This window comes from Chironomus tepperi, unplaced genomic scaffold (assembly GCF_022539635.2).
Source record: "Chironomus tepperi strain 1889 unplaced genomic scaffold, CSIRO-AGI_Ctep_v1 contig_261, whole genome shotgun sequence".
NCBI classification, from domain to species: Eukaryota; Metazoa; Arthropoda; class Insecta; order Diptera; family Chironomidae; genus Chironomus; species Chironomus tepperi.
Window position 1 is genome coordinate 14839 of NW_027226383.1, and position 21087 is coordinate 35925.

Here is a 21087-nt window from a genome sequence, read left to right on the forward strand (position 1 = left end):
TGATAGTTTACATGCGAATGAATTTTGTTTCAATTAAGTACCTGATTTAAGAGAGATATGGTTGATTCAGATGAAGCAATTGAGTATATTCACAATGTTAGGGGTTTGAAATAGCGAATTTGAATGGACAAAAGTACGATTTAACTATCTGAATAGCACAAATCAGTTAATCATCAAAAGTACTGCATCAGGATGCCGTGGCTCAAGCATGGTGTCTGATTCAATTCAAATTCAGGAGCCAAGTCAAAATCACGCCAGCCTGATGTGGGATTTTGGACCGACATGCTGATCTGTGCAACTCGAGCTGATTAATGAGAGTTAATGTCTGGTTTTCAAATATTATTCTCGCCTATAGATTTTCTTTACAAGAATTCTAATTATATTGACTCTGACACCCAGTTGCAAAAGTCAGTGACGTAATTGAGGTCCACAACGTAAGTATCACGCTCATAGATGTAGTAATGTGCAAGAGGTTGTCAATGCTAAGACAGAATCAAATATTTTGAACCTACTTGTAACAAATCAACCGTACATTTATGACAGATTTACGTCCAATTATATGAAACTGTGTAATAATTTATATGAGTCCCCAGGGGACCCTTCGTGTGGCTTTTATTATCCACATTTTTATTATCCTTAATATTAAAAGCCCAATAATAGTTGCTATTCGAATACGAAATAACAAAATATAGAAAATTTCAAAAAATCACCCTAAAAAACAGCACAAATAATTAAAGACATTTCCGATAAGATATGATAAAATAAGAAAAAGGTAAAATTTCACTTTAAAAACCTTATCAGAAACAATGATTGAAAGTGTTTTTTTAAAAACAGAAATGATATTATTTTGGGTTCACACACAAAAAGTTTTCCTGATATCTGTAGTCAATATAAAATAATAGATTTAGCACCCCAACCACAGCCTCAAGTTATAATTATAGTCACAGAAACAAGAAATAATTTTTTGAAATGAAAAAAGCACTAAATATAGCTTTTTTGTTGCCATAATTGAAAGGGTATGAATACGGTCGTATAAATATTTCATAAAATGGCTTTAGGAGTGTCACTTTGTTCAGCCTACGGAATCTATGTATATCTTTGCCTTAACCAATGTTTTTTTGGTTATCTCACACAATTTTTTTGTGAAAAATATTTACTTGAATATTTTTCCGAGGGGGTCTTTAAAAAAGAATTTTTCAAGTGGAAAATGTTATCAAAGAAAATCTTGAATTGTTGTTTACAAGAATTTTTCCTTTTCCCAATTGCCCATCACAAAGCAATTTTCATCTCCCAACAAGTCCAATTTACATTCCATTCTTATCATCGAATTCAAAGTCATGATCCCTTTGATCAAACAGCAAAATAATGTTTCGCAGAGCTAGAAACTCAAACACGTTGCTCAAATATCACAAGAACATATTGTGTAAACAAAAAGTAATAGAGTTTTGTGTATGAGTAAGAGAAAACAGTAAAGTAAACAACGACGAATGACGACAAAAGTATATTCAAGCTAGTTAACAAATGATGGACGATTTTATAATCTCATTTGAATGATTTTTTTTTTTTTATATTTCTTCTTATTCTCTGCTCTTTTTTGTGCTTAGTTCTCCTTTTAAGAATGACAACGAAGAGAAATAAAAAAAAAGATTCTTCTTTGTCATTCGCCTGTTGGTGTGAAAATGATGTCAAGATATGCTTAATCTTTTACCAAGCATCATACAATAAATTATATTACTTAGAGCACCTCCCGAACTGCATATGTTAATTTATGAATATTTTATTGACTTAATTTGTCATTTTAACATGCTTAAAATATCATAAGTAATTTAACAAATGATGCTACTTGGCGTCTGCTTTTGGGGATTTTAAGAAGCTTGTTAAGAGAAGTTTTTGAATGAAAATTTTTAATTTTATTCTTGATGACATTTTGGGTGTTTTAATAAGAATGACGAGATCATCAGATGGGTTCTCTAATTTATTGAAAAAGGAGTAGAATTAGGACCAATGAGACCAGTGTTGAGTAACCTTTGACCAAAACCGCAAACGCCATTTACAAGAATATTTGATGACACACTGGTGTGGCGTGACAGTCAGGTTGTCCACCATAAAATAGACTCTTGGACCAATCGCGAATATACTATATAATTAAGAAACATTTCGGAAAAGGATGATTTAACTGCAAAAATTGAGAATTTGCCTAAAAAACCCCTAACAAAATGAAGAATTTTTTTAAAAAAAATTGGGCGCGTTCTCCACCCTCAACCCCGTCTTTGCTCTGTTTACGCCCTTGAACACAGACACTAACTGCATTCTTGCTCTGCAAGCTAGTGACTGCAAGTGACCAACACTCACATTGCTTCACGAATCTGTTGCAAAAGCTTTATTCTTCAAACTCTCAATAAAAAGTTTCCAAATCGCTCATCCCTCCATATTTTACTGCACAGTGACAGTTAAAGCAGTGACTTTTTTCTGTAGAAGTAAATTTAGAATTTCTTTTGTAATGAAAAGTTATTTTAAAACTTTTTTAGGTCAAAAAAATGGCGGGAAAATTCACTGAATAAAAAGTACTTAAGATGCTCGCAATTTGTTGATAAAAATTTATTTTGTGACACCAAAAAGATGCCATTGACTTGAAAAATTCTTGAAGTCATCAAGAAAAATCTTTGCAATCATTTTCAAAACACATAAATTTCGTTTAAAATTTTCAAATATCTTTTCTCATTTCGATTTATACTTTTTGTTGTTATTGTATTTTTGTGCTTATTTGTTGCTATTTTATTTCTTCTTTGTTGAAGCCAACGGGCGACAGTTATCGGCGAGAATGAAACAGAATTTGGAATGAGAATAAGAATATGTAGAAGAGGATGAAGTGGATAAAGATGAAGTTGAATAACATAAATTATAGCACATTGAGTGGACAGAGTACTAAAAAGCAACAACAAACACTTGAAAAAATTTGTAAGCAGAGCATCCAAAGGAAAGGAAAGAATATATCCATCCCCAAATCTAAAAAGAGATGAGATGCGATGAACATTACATCATGAGCATTAAATTAGAAAGAAAACGAGAAGGAATAAAAAAAAAATACAGAAGATAGGGAATTTAGTGAGATATTTATTGCATTAAGAGTCATAAATAAAATATTTAATGGACATTAGAAGGATGTTCTTGGCTCTCACTTCATTTCATCATATGAAGATGTATGCAAATTTTCATACTGTTTTATTTTGAGTTTTGCATGTGATCCCGAGTGACACAAATGAAGAAGGGTCCGGCATGGAGCTTTTAAGGCTCCGCAAAGCCTTTTTTAATAGTTCCAAATTGATACCATCTCCGTTTAACAGCGTTATGGACGTCATATGGCTATATGGTCATTTGGTATCAGTAAAAGAGGTTTGAGAGAGCCTAAAATGCTCCAAAGTTGAGCATTCTTCATTTGTGTCACTCGGAAGTTCTATATACAGCAGATTCATTTCCATGTATGAATGAAATTTAATTCCGCTTTTTTTTGAGAATAAGAATCAGTAATTAATGGAATTTCATTTGTGCAAACAATCTCGCGAGTTTATTTTTACTTTTTAACATTTTCATTCTTCCGTTTCGAGTAGCAAGAGCAAATTTTAAAGAGGATTTGTAAGAGGATCTATTTATATGTTAAATTATATCTCAATTTTTATAACCATTCCCATAACAGATGTTTTGTAAAGCATGTGTGAATGTACACATGTATGGGGATGTAGACAGTCATATATATAAATTCCTCATGAAATGAAGACGGATTTGTTAACATTCGTCGACTGCCGCCAATCATCTCTTAAACGATGGAATGTAAGGAACGATGAACTTATTTCTCTTTTTTTTATCAATCTTTTTCAGACACAGTCAATGGAATTCTCTTTTGAACTGATGTCGCGAATGATTGTAGAATGGAATAAAAGTCTGATTGGTAGTTAAAATTACTTCATTTTGGCACAACTTTTTTCGTCTTTAGAATTCTTTTGTTTAAAATTTTTACGTTTCATGGAATTTCCAATCTGATTGATCAAATTACTTCATTTTATTGTGTCTTTTGGTTGCTATTTTTGGGTTTGAAGATGGTAAAGGGAAGTTGTGGGTTTATGATTGTAATGAGTGCATTTTGTGAATTTTTTGGGGTATTTGTGCTTCATGATTGAATTGCAGCTAATTATTAAGGAGAACAAATAGATTTTAGGAGCAATTATCTTCATTCAACTAATTTATTGCATAAAGTATTCAAGAATCTCGACCACTTTTCACTATAGATGCTAGGAAAGCTACAGTAGCCTTGTAGTCTATTGACTATCTCAAATAGACTTCCTTAAGCTGGTGTTTGACCCAGAATTGCCACAAAAATCTAAATCAGCTCAAGTTCAGCGCAAATATTAATTTAATTTCAAATTTTCAAGCTTTTTGTCAAGGATTTACACAAAAGCCATTAACAAAGCACTTCACAGCTTTATCAATTAACATAATAATCATCAAAACAGCTTCCAAAGAACGAGCATCCCAAAACAATTCAAAAACAGTAATTTTCCTTCCAGTCCTGTCTCTATCGTTTTACACAATTTCCAAGAAAACAAAAATCTTGGCTCTTCAACAAGCTACATTTGTTAACATCCTTCCTGCCCTTTTTTGTTGGGAGTGATAATCGAGAGCATGTACAACAGTTGTTCTCTCCATCATCCCAAATTCTTGAAAATATTTCAATTGTATACAAGACATGTTGCTCTATATTTTAAAAAAATATCAGAATTACAGGACTTTTTCATCCATTTGCTCTCATATTTGTATACAAAATGATTTGGGAAAGGCAACATCCGATTACTTAAAAAACTGACCGGATATCCGAAAAATATCTTTTTAATCTTTTTTCATTTCTAAGGAAATGCTCAACGAAGAAAACGTCAAAGTTGAAAATATATTATCGGTAAAATCACTTGTCAATCAGTAAATAGTTAAGTCTATTATTTTTTCAAAAAAATACTTTTTTTTTTAGGTTAAACTTTATGCTACCCATTTGGATTTTCTCACATCCAAATGTTTAGTTATAGCTGTCATTTATGTGTCAGAAAAAGTTTTGAAATTTGAAAAATCATTTCAGCACTAAATTTACTGCTTGGTTATTGGTACATATTAATGTTCTGACTCATGGAATGTTTAGATTATTTTGGCATCATGAGTAGAGTATGGTTCTAGATGATTAAGTAAATATTTAGTGGGCTTGAGAGCAATGTGAATTTTGTAATGTGAGAATGAAATTTTCTAGGTCATTAGAACTTAAGTGTGTTGTTTTTTACATGCTTGTAAGGCAGTTATGCTGCTGGTATCTGGTTAGTATTCGTGGTTATGCTGGAAATCTTTGTAAGTTGAGTTTAATTGAGCTCTAGATTGCATGGATTTTGAGATCCTGAGCTATACACGGCTCTATTTGCAGGTATGAAGCCCGACAAGCTTAGAGTCGACTTCAAATTCAGACAAAGACCCAATTAAGTGCCATTCTCACTTGAGTTGCTCGGTAAGACTGTCTGTTAACATTAAACTTCCAATCGACATTATAAACTGAAGCAAAATTATGACATATCAGAAACTAGAGCACGTAGATAAAATAAATTCATCATACATTATAATATTACCTTCAAAGCTATATAAATCTTCAATAATTCTACTCAATAGTAGAAAATCTCAAGTACTGTTCATGAAAATGTCAAGTGTATTGATGCATTACATGAGTGTAATATATCTTGCCAATTTTCAACCTTTTTAAGTATGTGGGATATGAAGCAGCATATTCACAAACTTTAGTTCAATAAACGATCTGAATTTCCATGGATATTTTACTTATTTTTTTTTAAAATAAATCATCAGCTCCTTAACATCCAACTCAACAAACGACACAATTTGTATATTCAGATATGAATGAAAACCCATGCCAATAAATCAATTGAAGGTAGTGCCTACGGTAAAGACTTAAAAGCATTAACATCACCTTTACTTTGCCCCTTTTTAAATTCAATTTATTTACTTAGATATTTTTATCGACGCCTTATTGGATGTCGTTATAATGCCTATGTATTATTTCTATTATCTTTTCGTGGAAGTAATAAATAAACATCGATATGTTTTTTGTATGACTTCAATTATAAACTTGATAATGTTTTTCTTTCTTTTTACTACTCTTATATAGACTACTCATGAATAATTCCTTATGAAGACAAATGGGGTAAAAGGAAATAAACAGAAATTGTTATATATTATGTGCTGTTACACAAATAAAAGCACAATGAAATCGAATCAATCAATATGCTTTTTCGATAGCCAAACGGAAAGGAAAGTATAAGATTCTACGGATATTGTGCAATTGAACGAGGAATAAATTATTGGATGGAATGAAGGAGGAAAGAAAACAAATTGTCATAAATTTCAGTTATATTTTTAGTGGAGTTTTTTAGTTTTTGAAATATTGTTTTATGGTCTGAATTTAGTTTGGTGGTTTGATGATACAAATTGGACTGTGGAACGCCTTATTGCAACTATCAGTCCTTTTAATATTGTTGAATTACTCGCTTTCAATAACAGGGAACTCTAACGAAGATTATACTCTCGAAAGCTTGCTCTACTTAAATATTCTGGCTGATTCTACTATAATACACTAGTTTTAAACATTCCTATAAGGATCAAAACATAAAAAAAGCAAATTATATTGTCATTAGACCAGCTTGACTCTGGGATGCAATTGAATTCGATTAAAATTAGACACCTGACTCACACCAACCAAAAAACAATATTTTCCATCCATTCTACACCATTTTTTTCTTTTAAGATTAAACGCTAAAACACAATTTTGAAAACTAAACAATTTTCCCTTCAATGCACCACAGCCTCATTCAACATAACATGCTATATTAAAGCCTACAGCATGATAATTCATAATCATCGTCATCAACACTGTCTTCACGTTTTCATTTGCAGCTGAGATAAAAAAAATATTGATGTTGACAAATATCAGGCAGTGTGGGGTTTCAATCTTGTAAATGAGGTGGAATTTTTTTATGGGGAAGTTTGTCAATTTATTGGAGTGTTTTCGGTGCAGGATGTCCATATGTTTGGTGTTTTCGAAATACAGAGTTCGAGGTTGACTCAAGTTTTGTGAGGAAAAATTGACTAGGTTCCTTCTGAAATACTAGTCGACTTCATGCTCTGTAAAAGTACCAAATTACATTAATCTATCAAGAACTAGATCTTAGGTTAGCAATTTTCATCATTTTAAGGACTTTCTTTGTTACTTAAGAAGTAAAATGTGCTTTCATGCGACAGGAAGGCCACTACGGTGCCTAAAAGCCGTCTCTTTGGCTGATCGGTTTCGCTTGCCCAACTGAACATCCATTCAATGCAAATATTCCCAAAATAGTCAAATGTCCCACACACTAACCCAATTTCAAATGACACATAAAAACGACAAGAATCAGATAGACATCCAAAATCATCTGCATGCAATTTAAGCTCCGTAAAAAAATAAAAATCAATCATGATTTTTCACAATTATTGACAGGTTTTAGAAAGAAGTTACACCCACATGATAAATACATAAAAAATTTGTTTTTTATTAGTCTGTCAATACACAGCACAGTACTCAATCATCGTCACCATAATTCTTCTTTCATTTTGTTTCAGCATATGTAGCTTTAGCACTTTACCTATGTGCACATAAATGTACATGGAATTACCCGTGAAAAAAGTGAGAGAGAATGCTTAAATTGAATCGGTAAATTGCTATCTTTTATCATTTTCCACCCTCACACACGATGGTTGACTTTGATGCTTGATATATGTACAGAAATAACAGTAAAAAAATGTAAAGTGCTTGACACACACACGAATTATTATTTTTTTGCTATACTTTGCCTTTTAGCCTGTAACTTTAACATTTATATCCCCATTCTCTTTTTAAAAGTAATAAAAGCTTCATTGGTATTTACAAAGAGATTGAAATGATTGATTTATTTGCATATTTTTGTCAATAAAATGTTTTTTTTTCCCCTTCTTCCTTTTCTTTTTTTTAAATGGAATCAATTGGATATTCTTTTTTTTTTTGGTGGCATAAACGATTTTTTTGCGTGAATATGTGTGCGCTTTTTTTGTACGTGTTTCCTTATCAACCAAGCCGAAAAACTACGCAACATAGCAATGACAACAATGGGTAATCCAGCGTAAACGAATAGAAAAACTGACCGTTAATTTTGTACGGTTTTGCAAGAATTTGTAAGGTTTTTAGCACCAAAAATTTGAATAAAAAATTAACGGTAAAAAACACGAAATTTTAAGTGTTATTATCAATTGATATTACTGAATTAACCATGTATATAGCATAATTTCTGCAAATTATCAACTAATTAACAGTAAAATTCAAAATTTATGTTTTAAATTCAAGAAAAAGTTATATTTTTGTAATAATTTTTAACGGTTTTCTAAATTTCAAACATAAGTGCTAAAACGAATTCTTGAATGCTAAAACGAATTCTCGATCCGTTTACGCTGGTGGGTAATATTTCATATTGTTAAAATTGCTATTTTGTCATAGTTCTGCAAAGTTACAGTAAGTCAGAGGCAATAATAATCTTATAAAATCTATGGAATTGGAATTGGAGTCAAACAATGGGCAAAAAATTCTGTTGCTTGTTCTCTCCTGTTCTGAAATGTTTTTTAGGCATTTCTTACGCATTCCCTTGCTTCTTCTTTAATTCTTATGTTACTTCTTCTTCTTCCCACATCACAGACCTTCTTCTTTCATATCTGTTGTGTTATGTTACGAATAATATGATGAAGAAGAAGAGGATGAAGAAAAATAATAATATACAAACTATACACACTCTGCTCTGCTCTCCTCTGTGCTGTTGTTCGCAGCGATTTTTTTATTTTTTTATTTTTTTTTTCGATCATAAGACATGAAAACATAAAATATATATATAAAATCTTGTGTGCCCACGCGAAAAATAAATGAATGTTTCTAATGGATCGTTCAATTTAAATAATAACAATAAAAAGAAAATTTCACCTGGATTGGAGATCCACACATGAAATTTAAAAAGGATATTATGACAATTTAGAAGTTAATTTTGTCATTTTTGACTTGACGATTGCGATTGTTTTGTGCGAAATATTATTTGTTGATGAAAGAAAATTGGGAAAAAAAATTCGGCAAATAACTTACGGTATTAATAGCTGTTATTCTTAATATATCATGCACTGATCACTGTCACTGACTTATGATAATCCTATTTGATGTTATTTTATTCCTTATTTTTAATTTTCCAATTCTTAGAATTTTTCTCTTCGTTCTGCTTCCTTCCGAACACTTCACATACAAAAACTTTACTCTCAATATTTTTTTTTCTTCTCTTTTTTTCCTTTTGATAAATAGAAACAAATGATTTATTTTCAATTATTTTAGCACTTTGCACAATGTTATCAATGTGTTATTATTTTTAATCTCTTTATTATCACGTTATTTCACTTTGTAGTTTCTTTAATTGATTAAATAGCACTTCATTCCGCGAATAAAACTGATATAATGAGACATCAAGGAAGAAAGTTTTATTTCGATTATTCTGTCTTGGTGTGCATGCGACTGAATTTTGTCATGCGTGGGAAATGAGACTTGTTTTTTTAACGGCAGGTTGTAGGTGGACAAAATGATCAATTTTATGCCATTTTAATGATAATTTAAGTTTTATTGGGTCTGATGTGATATAAAGTTCGGTAAAATTTCAATTTCCAATTTAAATTATTCGAAATTTGAAGTAAAATTTGATTCTTATTTTAAAAACATTAATGCGGTAAAAAAATTGCCGTACACTGACTGTTTTAAAGTGGGAAATGTGAATGCGGCTGGATAGCGGAGGCTCAAAATGTCAGTATAGACACATTTTAAATTTTTTCTGACCGTTAAAATAAATTGACCTGTGTGGAAATCTGTAAAAAGATTCTATTTTTTTGGGGTCGTACTACGTTGGAGCCGAACTTTGTAATTCAGTGGGATTTGATTTTCAATGTGCTGCCAACTCTGGATTAGACAATATAGTTTGAATTAACGGTTGGAAACTCCCCTAAATGCCAAAATATACCCAAAAATTCAATAATTCCATGGCATGATTTCTGAAATTTCTTTCAATATTCAAACAAAATTAGCGTTGATATATTGAATGAAATTTCGTAAATCATGTCATGAAGTTAGTGTCATGTAATACGGTCAGGATTGCAGGATATGGCTAACCAAATAATACGAGACCGTAAGGCACATGTTTGCACATCGAAGTAAGTAAGTAAGCAAGACACATGACGTAGAAAATGCGAAAAGTAATCATGTGATATTCAGGAATTATATAAAAACGTAAAAAAGTTGATAAATCTAAATGGCATGCCAGTGGAGGACAACCTTTTTTGTGAAACGACTCAGCAATGTCCCCAATGCACAGAACATTAATGAATTCCTGTTTACACATGGCACACCAGTCAAATAAATCTGTTTCCTCGCCGCGGCTTACAGGTTGTCCATCACTATTGTAGACACAACTCAATCATCGCTCTCTTGACTTGCCATCAATTATATGGAAAATTAAAAAAATTCTCAAGAAAAGAAAAAAAAATAAACAAATTTTTTTCTATTGAAGTGATAATTTTCTAGTCGACATTGTCTGTAACTTAATAAGTTAGACAAACAGTTTTTTAATGACTTATTAAGGGGGGGGGGGGTCTAGGATTTTGTAACAGTCTCAACCAAAAAATTTTTTTTGTAACGAAATTTTGTAACGAAGGGGGGTCTAGAAATTCGTTTTTTTGCGTAACGTAATAAGTGAACGGCCCCTTTAATGACTTAAACGTATTAATTCCTACTAAAGCGAATATTCTTTAAGGCAATAGTTCAGTGTAAAGAGATGGAGACATCGAGAAAGGAGAATTATGTTGTTGGTACAATTCAACTTGCAACTTAATTATTATTCACTTTTCCTTTCATCTCAATCTACAATATATATACATTAATAAATGCAGCACGAACAAAAAATGCAAAAGAAGTTGTTGCACAGATAAGATTCATAAGATGCAATATTCAACTCTAGTGAGGGGAAATTAATCATGTTGGAGGTGCAGTTAGCGATTTAGCCGTAAAGAAAATGAGAAAAATAAGATCAAGAAGGCACGCGCAATTTTGGCCTTCTTCTTGCCATGACGATTCTTTGATTACAACTGTTGCATGCATGCATAAGCAATTGTGGTTTAATACATTTGCAAATTTGAGACAGTGTTAAGTTGGTCCTTACACATCTTTAAAATTCTTTTAGTCTTGAAGCTTCTTCGTGTGTGTTGGAACTGACAACATTCAAACCAGAACAGCAAGTGAAATCACGCGACTAACATGAAAGAAATTCAATCTTCAACAATTGCATGCAAATGCACAATTAAAGATGTTAAAGGTTATCTCTACAAGTCACTGCTACCGGTTCTAATATTATTCATGAATGTGACTCATGATATTGATGAATTAGCATTCATTTGATCACTTATGTTTTATTACACCATTTTAATTGCATTAATTCAGTTGACAACGACTGTATAATGTTCTAGCCGTGTGACACATGTGGATAATTGTTTGTCATCAATCTTATTCCTTTCTATTTCTTCTCATGACACTTGCTACTGTAGGATATCATAAAATATAATTATTCACATTGATTCTTATCATTATAAATTTTTATATATGATTATTAAGCGTTTAATGAGCTTAATACCCTTTCGAGATGTCTCATTAAGAATAATATCAGATGCGTTTGTAACATTTTAATCATACTGCATTTCAGTGTGAATTTTAAGAGCTATGGGCATGGTTGTATGATTATTGAATTGTATACAGCCTGTGGAGTGGAACAATTTAGAGAAATTCTAGAGTTCGGATTCTATATGAAAAAGAAAGTCGACTCGACTTTCCATTATTAAATTCGAGTCGACTTCAGACTCTGAGAAATTCAGTTCAAATATTGATTAGACAAGGGTTTGGCTCCCTTTGAATCAACTTTAGGGGTTTAAACCAGATGTGAGTTGTAAGGCAGCTGTGAAGAATCTTTATGATGATACTGAATTTAGGGGAGATTCACAGGTAATTTTGTCTTAAAATTCAATTTAAAATTGTATCATTTTTAATTTTTTTGCTTCAAAATTGAAGGGCTTCAAAAGGACATGAACAGTTGTCTCTTAAATTTAATAATCTCAATCATAAAATTACACATTCTTTTAAAATAACCATCATATCATTATCAACATCACATTGTAAACAGCTCCAACTTTAAATACTTAATTTTCACATTCACGTTCAATCTCCATTTCAGCCATTATCTCAATCTCATATCTTATTCAAAGCTAGTTTTCAGCATAAATATTATATCAATATCATTGTCATAAAGATTATCATAACCATCAATATCACATATTAAATACATACTATTGGCTCATCGAATTCGTGCCTTGAAGCTTTATAAAAATTATTTAAATTTCATTTTATTTGTAAATTTCTGTTCTTTTTTAATCAATGCAGTACAATCAAGCAGTGCGAACATGTTTTGCAATTTGCAATTAATAATTACGCAAAATTATTCTTTTTGCGTTTAAATAGCTTGAGGCATTAAGTTCATGATAAGATTCTTTGCATAAATAAATTTTCATATTTTTTCTTTACTCTTCATTTTTGCAATATGGCTATAATAATTATGATATATGACATGTGATGAAAATTATCGAGACAGTGGTGCTAATTAAGAAAAGAATACCTAAGGAAAGTTCTTCATCAGTAAGAACATCCCTAAGAACATTAAAAGGAGATTATCAATTAGTAAATGCAAATTTTTAATTAATTTTTAAGGCATTCAAGTGTTGAGTTTATGAGATTTCATTATGCTGGAATGATGAAATTTTAATTATATATCATGTGTTCATTTTAAGATTTATGCTTGTAATATCCATCCACACATTCAAAAATTATTGTTTTCAAGCTTACTTATATAATGTTTGAGTTTACATACTCCAAACTAATTGGTAAAATATGCTGCAAAATATATTTCAATATTTAATAGCACAAAAATCTGTAAATCGAACCAAAATTCGACACTAGATTGAACAGGCAAGGAGTATGCTTTCATGGAACAGAAATACCACTACGGACGTGATTTAAATCGAATCTGGCACTAATTCAGAGTTGCAGAGGCAATATGTCGCATTTTTGACATATTAGTTGACTTGTGGTCTTCCAATTTTAAGTTGTAGATTAAAAGTTTGCAGAACTAAGTCTAGTAAGTTACTGAGATCAGTGAAATCATAAAAACTAAAGGTTGTTACAAAATTTTGTATAATTTTCAGGCGTAAACTTATTTTCTTCCCATGCGAGAATCAACTTTAAATCTCATTTCCATAAAATACAACTGGAAACTGCAAAAAGAGCATTAAAAATTTTGCATGTCTTAATGATTCTCAAAGAAAAATGCATGCAATACACCTTTTAAGATGCTTTCCTCCTCTCTTTTTCCAATGCTTTCAAAACATTATTCAATGTTCAAGATCATTTAACATACGAAATGCATAAAGGTGAAGATCAAGAGAATCTCTGCATGAAAAAATTGCAATAAGAGACTGATGATATTTTCAACATATTCTCATTTCTTTCTCTTATGATAAAACAAACATGCAAGCTTTAACGGAAAATAAATATTCAATATTTTATCCTACTTCAAACATGAAAGCAGCATAAGCATTCAAAACGTCATAGTTTTCGTATAAGTTCTAGAGATTAATTAAAATTTTCTTCTTTTCATGTTAATATTTTTGGTGGTCTTGAAAAAGACCGTTCAGTTGTAAATAATTCTTCGCTATAAGAATTTAAGCACGTTCACCACGGATACGACGGGCAAGTTGGATGTCCTTTGGCATGATTGTGACACGCTTGGCATGAATGGCGCACAAGTTTGTGTCTTCGAATAATCCGACGAGATAAGCTTCAGATGCTTCTTGTAAAGCCATGACTGCTGATGATTGGAAACGCAAGTCAGTCTTGAAATCTTGAGCGATTTCACGAACAAGACGTTGGAATGGCAATTTGCGGATCAACAATTCAGTCGATTTCTGATAACGACGGATTTCACGAAGAGCAACTGTACCTGGACGATAACGATGTGGCTTCTTAACTCCTCCGGTTGCTGGTGCTGATTTACGGGCAGCTTTTGTTGCCAATTGTTTACGTGGTGCTTTTCCACCAGTTGATTTACGAGCTGTTTGCTTTGTACGGGCCATTTTTTTAGTTTTAAGTTTTCGATTTGAAATACAAATGAGAAATAATGTTAAAGTAAGAAATGCGTCTCCTATTTATATTATTTTCTTGGCGCGAAGATATAGATGTGTGGTAGGGAGAGTAAGAATGAGGGGAAATGAGAGACTTTTGATAATTTCTTGAAAATTCTTTAATTAATTTAGGTAAAAGTTTCCAAAATATTTTGAAAATTATTAATTCTCATCCAGAGTATGGATTTAGTTAAATTAATTTTAGGTAACTTTTCGGAATCGACAGAAATTCAAATCGAAATTGAGTGAGAAGGGAAGGTGAGAGAATGTATATAAAGAGAGCGAATTTCATGATTCAGCATCATTCAAGTTTTACATTTTCTTGTGTAAAGAAGTAAAAAATAAATTGAAAATACAAAATGACTGGACGAGGTAAAGGAGGCAAAGGTTTAGGAAAAGGAGGCGCAAAGCGTCATCGTAAAGTTCTTCGTGATAACATCCAAGGAATCACAAAGCCAGCAATCCGTCGTTTGGCTCGTCGTGGTGGTGTCAAGCGTATCTCAGGCTTGATCTACGAAGAAACTCGTGGTGTCTTGAAAGTTTTCTTGGAAAATGTCATCCGTGATGCAGTCACATACACTGAACACGCCAAGAGAAAGACAGTCACAGCTATGGATGTCGTCTATGCATTGAAACGTCAAGGACGTACTCTCTACGGTTTCGGAGGTTAAATTTATTTCTACATCATCAACAACTTACATCAAATGGTCTTTTTCAAGACCGCCAATTTATTTATGAAGAAAATTATTTTTGATTATTATTCTTAATTCCATAAAGTATCTTAAATGCTCGTGTACCTGAAATATATTGATATTTCAGCCCATGTGCCCAAGAGAACAAAAAATACGTTAAAAATTGTTAAAAGCAGACAAGTTAATGACTAGTTCTAATGATACACTCGGAGTGCATATGTGATATAATCTCCCTGTTATAGATTCGCTAGGATTTCAGCCTTTCTAGTTTAATTTTATGGTATAGTAATATGTGTAATAAGGTTAATCGCTAGGTCTCTAAATGTTGTTTTAAATCTATTTCATTTAAATTCAAGAATTTTAAAGGTTCAATAAAATGGAGTTTTTGTTAACAGGGGAGCATAATGTTTAAATGACAAAATATATGTTGGATGCGAATATCATAAAAATATCTGGTACTAACTGATTTTTCATTAATTTTAGCATAGCTTAGTTCATATGAGGTAGAAATCAGGCAGAATTATGGCAAAATTAAACTTAATCCAAATGTAAAAAGCGTGTAACGAATAAGAATTATTTTGAGTTATTTAATAAAGTAAAAATTAGTTTTTCTTTGTGAATTTAAATTTGTCGCCCTGAAAAGGACGGTTTTAAGATGTTTGAAGGCACATTATTGATGAATTTATGCTTTCGTTTTTGATTCTGTCTTCTTTGGCAACAAGACGGCTTGGATGTTTGGTAAGACACCACCTTGTGCAATTGTGACTCCTGATAAAAGTTTGTTCAATTCTTCGTCATTACGGATGGCCAATTGCAAGTGACGTGGAATGATTCTTGTCTTTTTGTTGTCACGAGCTGCATTTCCTGCCAATTCAAGAACTTCAGCAGCCAAGTATTCCATGACGGCAGCTAAATATACTGGAGCTCCAGCACCAACACGTTCACCATAGTTTCCTTTACGGAGAAGACGATGGATACGACCGACTGGGAATTGTAATCCAGCACGGCTTGAACGTGACTTTGCCTTTGCCTTAACTTTGCCTCCTTTACCACGGCCTGACATTTTTCAATATGTTATTTGATTTGACTTGTACGAGAAAGTTTACAAACGAATGATGATTCGATACTGAGTTGAATGTTCACAAATGTTCAGGTATTTATACTAAAATTGAGAGCGGGAAAAGAGAGAGGCGTGACTTATGCTACATGGTGAGAGAAAACGTATATAAAGAGAACGAAAAGTGTGAAGAGACAACAGTTGTATTCTGAAAATCATTCAAAACACATCATAAAAAATGGCACCACCAAAAACAAGCGGAAAAGCTGCAAAGAAAGCCGGTAAGGCACAAAAAGCAATCTCAAAGGATGACAAGAAGAAGAGACGTCATAAGCGTAAGGAATCATACGCAATCTACATCTTCAAAGTCTTGAAACAAGTTCACCCAGACACTGGTGTTTCATCAAAGGCAATGAGCATCATGAACAGTTTCGTCAATGATATCTTCGAACGTATTGCTGCTGAAGCCTCACGATTGGCTCACTACAATAAACGATCAACAATCACAAGTCGCGAGATCCAAACTGCTGTTCGTTTACTCTTGCCTGGTGAATTGGCTAAGCACGCTGTCTCAGAAGGAACAAAAGCTGTGACCAAATACACATCATCCAAGTAAATTGCTATTTCTGTGCTGCATCGCAAATCTCAAATGGTCTTTTTCAAGACCGCAAAATGATTTTATGAAAAAGAGAAAGATTTAATAATCAAATGAGTCATATATTATCATTCCCATAGTACAAATGAATCTATCTCACTAATAATTATTCTATATTTAGTCACTTAATAAAATATTGATAACAAATTATATTAAATATTATTGTAAATAATTAAACACTAAATTAGTTTAGTAAATTAAACAAAATCTTCGAAAATAAAATATAATTCTGAATATTATTCTTTTCTTGACTGAAAACTCTATATGAGACGATTTTTCTTGTTTTTGGCAATTCTGATAACACGCATTGATAACCTAGAAAAATCTTAAATAAGTCAAATCAAAAAAATATTTGTGATAAAATAGTTAAATTAACAAAAATGTTCTTTTCTGGCATTTTAAACACTTAAATTAGTTAAACAATAATAAGTAAAATACAACAAAATTTTGAAAATAAAATATAAAATAATTCTGAATAAAACTTATTCTTTTCTGTTCACTGAAAACTCTTTATGAGCACGATTACTATTACGTTGTTTCAAATGATAACACAGTTTGCATTATTTGCCATTAACTTTACCTAGAAAAATCTTAAATAATGCATGTCAAATAAAAAATATTTGTGATAAAATAGTTAAATTAACAAAAATGTTCTTTTCTGGCATTAAACTATAAACTCAGTCTCACTCCATATAATTTCATTTACAGTTATCTTATAGTCTATGTACTGAGTCATTGAAAGTTGTTTTCGATATGAAGAATTTTTAAAATTAATTTAACTTAAATTATAATTATTAATTTGGCAACATTTAACTTAATTGAACATTTTTACAAATTTCTGCATTTTACCACTTAATTGAGTTTCATGAGACATGAGAAAGTTAAAGTTAATTTCATTAAAATTTATTTACAAAATTTTCAAGCACTGAGAGTCAAACATTATTTTTTGAGGACGTCCCTGTAGTTAAGTTAACTAATAATTTGAGAATTTCTCTTATATTTTCTAATTTTATATTAAATTAACTATCCTTAAGTGAAAATTTGACCAAATTATGTCAATCGGTTCAAAAGTTATTCAAATTTAATTAAGATAATTTCAATATTTTTTCATAAATTTCAACTTTAACTTAATTTTTTTGCAATTTGCAGATTTAATTTAATATTTTTAAATTAAAATCTGAATTAACATTTCAATTTAAAATAAGATTGCAAAACTATTTTGAATCGCACAATTAAAGTTTCTGCAATAATTAACAAATTTTGAGATTGACACCGAAGTTTATGAAGGAAATTTTTACAACAAAAATTGAGTGCGAGGCTTCGTTTCCATTCACATCTCATAGTTAAGGGACCCACAAAACTTGTAATTTCTCATAATATTTTCAATTTGAAAATTCTTTTAATACAAGAAAAATTAAGAAATAAATCAAAAATGTCTGATCCAGCAGTAGAAGTCGCACCATCACCAGTTGCCTCACCAGCAAAAGCCAAGAAAGAGAAGAAACCAAAATCTGACAAGCCAAAGAAACCAAAGGCACCAAGAACTCATCCACCAGTCAGTGAAATGGTTGTCAATGCAGTTAAGACATTAAAGGAACGAGGTGGTTCATCATTACAAGCCATCAAGAAGTTCCTTGTAGCTCAATACAAAGTTGATGTTGATAAGTTGGCTCCATTTATCAAGAAATTCTTGAAATCAGCTGTTGAAAAGGGACAATTGTTACAAGTTAAAGGTAAAGGAGCATCAGGATCATTCAAATTGAAAGCATCAGCCAAGAAAGAAAAAGTTGTAAAGAAGGCTGTTGAAAAGAAGCCAAAGAAGGCCGCTGCCGCTAAGCCAAAGAAAGCTGGTGAGAAAAAAGTCAAGAAAACAATTGCCAAGAAGCCAAAAGCAGCTGCAGCCACAAAAGTAAAGAAGCCAGTTGCAAAGACCACAAAGAAACCAGCAGCAGCAAAGCCAGCCGCCAAAAAGGCAGCACCAAAACCAAAAGCTGCAGCAAAACCAAAAGCAGCACCAAAAGCTATAGTTGCTGCCAAACCAAAAAAGGCAGCAGCACCAAAAGCAAAGAAGCCAGCTGCGGACAAGAAGCCAAAAGCCGCAAAGAAGCCAGCAGCAAAGAAAGCTTAAATCAGACAAGCAACCAAAATTAATATTCTAAGCTAAGAAACTTATCGTATAAGCACAAATCATGGCTGATAATCAGCAATCATTATAAATAGTCTTTTTCAAGACTACAAAATCTCATTCGAGAAAGAAAAATTAAATTTTTGATTACAATTTTAGTCTATTTTATATAAAATTAATAAAAATTCTGTGATATTTACAACATATGTACATTTTATACTAAATAATATGGATATACATATATGGTTAAGTAATTAGAACCAAAATCCAGTTATTCGCTGGCTGTACAGAACGATTGTAATTCATAGCCTCTCTCAGATATCCCTTAACTTTTTCTATCGCTTGCTACCTACCAATACCAAATGCAATGTATCTTATATCAACAGCTTTCTTCCATTAGTTATTTTGTCGTCATCGTGATTGTTACTACTCACATACCCGTTCAATCATTGATACAAAACACAAAAATGTTGAATATTCTATTAATAATAACCTAAACTCTTATGAAAATCATGTAAAAATATAAATCTACTGTAAAAAGTATGCCCAATGTCCTTAATAAATTAAATGTCCTAATTTTAAATTGAGATCATAATATTGATTAAAATTTTCTTCTTTTCATGTTAATATTTTTGGTGGTCTTGAAAAAGACCGTTCAGTTGTAAATATTTCTTTGCTATGAGAATTTAAGCACGTTCACCACGGATACGACGAGCAAGTTGGATGTCCTTTGGCATGATTGTGACACGCTTGGCATGGATGGCGCACAAGTTTGTGTCTTCGAATAATCCGACGAGATAAGCTTCAGATGCTTCTTGTAAAGCCATGACTGCTGATGATTGGAAACGCAAGTCAGTCTTGAAATCTTGAGCGATTTCACGGACAAGACGTTGGAATGGCAATTTGCGGATCAACAATTCAGTCGATTTCTGATAACGACGGATTTCACGAAGAGCAACTGTACCTGGACGATAACGATGTGGCTTCTTAACTCCTCCAGTTGCTGGTGCTGATTTACGGGCAGCTTTTGTTGCCAATTGTTTACGTGGTGCTTTTCCACCAGTTGATTTACGAGCTGTTTGCTTTGTACGGGCCATTTTTTAGTTTTCGAGTATTCGATTTGAAATACAAATGAGAAATAATGCTAAAGTAAGAAATGCGTCCCCTATTTATATTATGTTTATGGCGCGAAGAGAAGAATGTGTGGTAGGGAGAGCAAGAATGAGGGGAAATGAGAGACTTTTGATAATTTCTTAAAAAATTTTAATTAATTTAGGTAAAAGTTTCTAAAATATTTTCAAAATTATTAATTCTCTTCCAGAGTATGAATTTAGGTAAATTAATTTCAGGTAACTTTATTAAATCAACAGAAATTCAAATCAAAATTGTGAGAGAGGGGAATGTGAGAGAATGTATATAAAGAGAGTGAATTTCAAGAATCAGCATCATTCAAGTTTTACATTTTCTCGTGTTAAGAAGTAAAAAATATATTGAAAATACAAAATGACTGGACGAGGTAAAGGAGGCAAAGGTTTAGGAAAAGGAGGCGCAAAGCGTCATCGTAAAGTTCTTCGTGATAACATCCAAGGAATCACAAAGCCAGCAATCCGTCGTTTGGCTCGTCGTGGTGGTGTCAAGCGTATCTCAGGCTTGATCTATGAAGAAACTCGTGGTGTCTTGAAAGTTTTCTTGGAAAATGTCATCCGTGATGCAGTCACATACACTGAACACGCCAAGAGAAAGACAGTCACAGCTATGGATGTCGTCTATGCATTGAAACGCCAAGGACGTACTCTCTACGGTTTCGGAGGTTAAATTTCTTTCTACATCATCATCAACTTACATTAAATGGTCTTTTTCAAGACCGCCAATTTATTTATGAAGAAAATTATTTTTATTTATTGTTTTACAGGGTTTTATATAGATTTAAGCAAAAGCTATGTTCAAAATTAAATAATATTCAATTAAATTATTCAAATATTCATCAAGTTATGCTGAGCATTAATATTTCATTAATATTTATTTATCATGCGCTTGTGTTAACATTTTGCGAAGCAATTTGTATATTAACGTGCTTAAAATATTTAAGTAAAATACATATTATGCTTTCAGGTCATATATTTTGGAGAGAGTTCAAAACACATATAAACATTTCCTATTC

At 31.9% G+C, this 21087-nt stretch overlaps 6 protein-coding genes across 6 annotated transcripts; 3 read left to right on the plus strand and 3 right to left on the minus strand.

The window, feature by feature from the left end:
- Window positions 1-13938: 13938 nt before the first annotated feature.
- On the minus strand, window positions 13939-14355 carry LOC139091775 (histone H3). The gene has a single exon (XM_070641981.1). It carries the CDS (start codon window positions 14347-14349, stop codon window positions 13939-13941), a length of 411 nt encoding a protein of 136 aa, XP_070498082.1. The 5' UTR covers window positions 14350-14355.
- Window positions 14356-14719: 364 nt separating this feature from the next.
- LOC139091757 (histone H1B-like) lies at window positions 14720-18929 on the plus strand. Its single transcript, XM_070641934.1, has 2 exons — window positions 14720-15066; window positions 18145-18929. Exons 1-2 carry the CDS (start codon window positions 14757-14759, stop codon window positions 18927-18929), a joined length of 1095 nt encoding a protein of 364 aa, XP_070498035.1. The 5' UTR covers window positions 14720-14756.
- On the minus strand, window positions 15716-16198 carry LOC139091815 (histone H2A-like). Its single transcript, XM_070642026.1, has one exon. The coding sequence runs from the start codon at window positions 16150-16152 to the stop codon at window positions 15772-15774; it is 381 nt and encodes a 126-aa protein (XP_070498127.1). The 5' UTR covers window positions 16153-16198; the 3' UTR covers window positions 15716-15771.
- On the plus strand, window positions 16362-16795 carry LOC139091816 (histone H2B). The gene has a single exon (XM_070642027.1). The coding sequence runs from the start codon at window positions 16385-16387 to the stop codon at window positions 16760-16762; it is 378 nt and encodes a 125-aa protein (XP_070498128.1). The 5' UTR covers window positions 16362-16384; the 3' UTR covers window positions 16763-16795.
- Window positions 18930-19605: 676 nt separating the features above from the next.
- LOC139091774 (histone H3) lies at window positions 19606-20023 on the minus strand. The gene has a single exon (XM_070641980.1). The coding sequence runs from the start codon at window positions 20021-20023 to the stop codon at window positions 19613-19615; it is 411 nt and encodes a 136-aa protein (XP_070498081.1). The 3' UTR covers window positions 19606-19612.
- A 379-nt stretch (window positions 20024-20402) lies between these two features.
- LOC139091803 (histone H4) lies at window positions 20403-20809 on the plus strand. Its single transcript, XM_070642012.1, has one exon. The coding sequence runs from the start codon at window positions 20430-20432 to the stop codon at window positions 20739-20741; it is 312 nt and encodes a 103-aa protein (XP_070498113.1). The 5' UTR covers window positions 20403-20429; the 3' UTR covers window positions 20742-20809.
- Window positions 20810-21087: the final 278 nt, after the last annotated feature.

Excerpts from the sequence above, each read along its gene's own strand:
- LOC139091775 (XM_070641981.1), bottom strand. The coding sequence starts at position 14,349 with ATGGCCCGTACAAAGCAAACAGCTCGTAAATCAACTGGTGGAAAAGCA.
- LOC139091757 (XM_070641934.1), top strand. The coding sequence starts at position 14,757 with ATGACTGGACGAGGTAAAGGAGGCAAAGGTTTAGGAAAAGGAGGCGCA. Across the intron at positions 15,067-18,144 it reads TCTCTACGGTTTCGGAGGTT|TTAAGGGACCCACAAAACTT; the intron begins AAATTTATTTCT and ends CACATCTCATAG.
- LOC139091815 (XM_070642026.1), bottom strand. The coding sequence starts at position 16,152 with ATGTCAGGCCGTGGTAAAGGAGGCAAAGTTAAGGCAAAGGCAAAGTCA.
- LOC139091816 (XM_070642027.1), top strand. The coding sequence starts at position 16,385 with ATGGCACCACCAAAAACAAGCGGAAAAGCTGCAAAGAAAGCCGGTAAG.
- LOC139091774 (XM_070641980.1), bottom strand. The coding sequence starts at position 20,023 with ATGGCCCGTACAAAGCAAACAGCTCGTAAATCAACTGGTGGAAAAGCA.
- LOC139091803 (XM_070642012.1), top strand. The coding sequence starts at position 20,430 with ATGACTGGACGAGGTAAAGGAGGCAAAGGTTTAGGAAAAGGAGGCGCA.